General features: G+C 35.8%; 1 protein-coding gene across 1 annotated transcript; it reads right to left on the bottom strand.

Moving 5' to 3' along the window:
- Positions 1-205: 205 nt before the first annotated feature.
- Positions 206-2,339, bottom strand: LOC112163933. The gene is made up of 8 exons (XM_024300192.1): positions 2,252-2,339; positions 2,007-2,061; positions 1,675-1,828; positions 1,267-1,544; positions 1,019-1,192; positions 786-893; positions 383-521; positions 206-301 (listed from the first exon to the last, which is right to left on the bottom strand). The coding sequence occupies exons 1-8, from the start codon at positions 2,337-2,339 to the stop codon at positions 206-208; spliced, it is 1,092 nt and encodes a 363-aa protein (XP_024155960.1).
- Between the last annotated feature and the right edge of the window lie 459 nt (positions 2,340-2,798).

Raw genomic sequence — 2,798 nt, forward strand, 5'->3', positions numbered from 1 at the left:
CAGCCAGCAAAATATATGCATGTAGTACTGCTTGCTAATAAACCAGAAACACTACACAATGTGGGCAACCAACTATACAACATAGCAAAATAGCTAGCAGTACTGCAATCAAAATTTGGCATATATATATATATATATATATCAACTATGTATGTCCAAAAGTTGATGCTACATATCTCCAACTACTAGTTAACCTACACATGCACTAGTTATCTTTGAACTTCATAACATACTTTGCCCACTCTATCCGGACAACATCAACATTCTTCATTGTGTAATAGTGATTTGCTTTTCTTTCCCACTGCAAGAACATAAGCTTCGTTATGCATCACAATGGATTAATCCAATAAATCACTAGTACAATAGATTAGTTACTGATTACCTTAGCACTCCACTCTTGGTTTTTGTCCTCCACTATATCCCTCATGTAATGCATAATCCAATATCCACAAGTCTTATCACCCATCTGCTCCGGAATACCCTTAAACAAATAAATATTTTCAGTACCTAATAAACCTTGCCTGAATTGGAAAAATGCAAATATAAATAGTTAGCTAGATGGGGAACACATACTGCACAGTTTTTCCATTGAACTGTCTTTCGGCCTTTCCTATGTTTTTGTGCATTGAATATTTTGATGGAACTTCAACAACAACACAATACACAAAATTATGATGAAACAAACAACTTATAAATTGAGAATCGATAGAGATCTAAAAAAAAAAGAGGACTAAACCGTTTTGTACATAATACCAACAAAAAACCAACAAGCTAGCTGCACTTACTTGTCCACAATAGTTCTCCATTCACCGGTGATGAGTCGCCTCTTTAGCGGATCCATGAAATACACAACTTCTTCAGTGGGGTTCGCCACCGTCAATATCCAATGATAGCTAGCATTCAAATTTATGATAATCAATACGAACACGAATCTGATCTAGGTACTTGCATTGCTATATTTATGAGATCAGAAGTCAATATTTACAAAAACAAAAATGCATGAATCAAGCTTTCGTACCCTGAATTATAGGGGACCAAAAAAATATGACCAGGCTTCCCTCTTTCATAAGAAACTGACAAAGAACGAGCCCGTTTAGTCAGATTTCCACAGCCAATGACACAAGTATTAGTAGGATCTACGAAGCCAATCATGTCAAGCATCTTCGATTTCTTCAACACTTGATAAAGGAAGCTGTAAAACCACAAGTCTCAAAATATCATTCAATAACACTGAATTAACAGCTTCATTTAAAATGCATTACAGACCTCATATACATCACAATGCAGCTGCCAGAAAGCTCATTCATGTTGGTCATGGCATACACACCCCTTCTGAAGATGGCGACCTTTTTTGGGTATCCAAATAATTCATCGCCTAAGGTTGTGTGGATGGTGATCCCATCCTTCAAGTTATCATTAGCCCATGTGGCCAACGTCTTAAGTGGTGGAGGCAAATTGGGTGGCAGCTTGTCCAAATCATCATGATAAAAAAAATCATCATATGTATCCTTCTTTTTCCTCCTCACAATTTTATGCTTTTGTTGCTGCAATTGATATAAAAAATAACATTGCATGATTAGTATTTCAATATCATGTAATATAGCAGCTCACATGGTCATTTTGGTAAGAATAAAAAGGTTAAAAATGACAAATAATTTAAGCAAACTACATTACCTTTGCATCAGCTGCAGTGGGTATAACCCAATCTCTAGGCCAAGCAACACATGTACCAATTGCATCGTGGACAAACAGAATCTCATCCTTAATAGGAATTGGTAGCAAAGCATTAGCAACAATAGATTTGGTGATCGACACTCGGACACTTACTCTGCCCAATCATGATAAGCATATCTGAATAGCAAGCATCGGTCATTCCATGCTTTGCTTTCAAATTGAAGGTCTGAATCAGACCATTTAGCTTGGTTGTCTTCGTACAACCTGGGTACAAAGGTTGATCCCCATCTTCTACATACTTCAAAAACTCATTAGAGTCTTCGGATATCTACTCATCCTCACTTTCTCCAAAGCCCCAATCATTCTCCCCCATCCCAGGTTCCCAATCTACAATTTCAGATTCAACTCTATTGTCATTCATAGTAGATGTAGTAGGTTCCCCATGCCACCTCCAATGCTTATAACTCTCGTTAATACCATTCCAAAATATATGATCCTTAATAACTTCAACAGAAAATCCCTCTGTGTTACTACATTTCAAGCAAGGACAAGAAATCGATCTTGTTTTTGTTATTGCCATTAGACTCAGCAAACTTGAGAAACTCTGCTACTCCTAGCTCAAACTTCTTTGATCTTCTATCAGCATGCATCCATGACTTATCCATCTTAAATATATAGGTTCCTTCATGTATAACAAAACACACTTAAATACTGTCTCTATCTCAAAGATACCGTTGCTTATACTTTTACTATACAATATACTCATTAAGACTACTACTGCTAAGAGTGGTCTTAACACGTACAAATTCATTCTCATAGAGCTGCACCAATTACATCGATCCATGACAATTCTAATGATCAGATTGCATTCCATGCTCATACTTTTATTATACAAAGTAATACAATATTCTATCAAGAAATAAAAATGAACTTATGATTATACTCAACTAGCTAGCAGTAAACATATAATCATTTTGTGTAGGCAAAGATATGAACAAAAGGATAATTAGATAGTTGCTAACTACATAATGTATAAAGCACAAACATTGAAAACTCACCAGAAATTTACAGAAAAAAAAAAAAGCCTTCTGTTTTTCTCTACACTACTAGTAGTGAGCCTTCCT

The sequence above is a fragment of the Rosa chinensis genome, chromosome 5 (genome assembly GCF_002994745.2).
Source record: "Rosa chinensis cultivar Old Blush chromosome 5, RchiOBHm-V2, whole genome shotgun sequence".
Lineage (NCBI taxonomy): Eukaryota > Viridiplantae > Streptophyta > Magnoliopsida > Rosales > Rosaceae > Rosa > Rosa chinensis.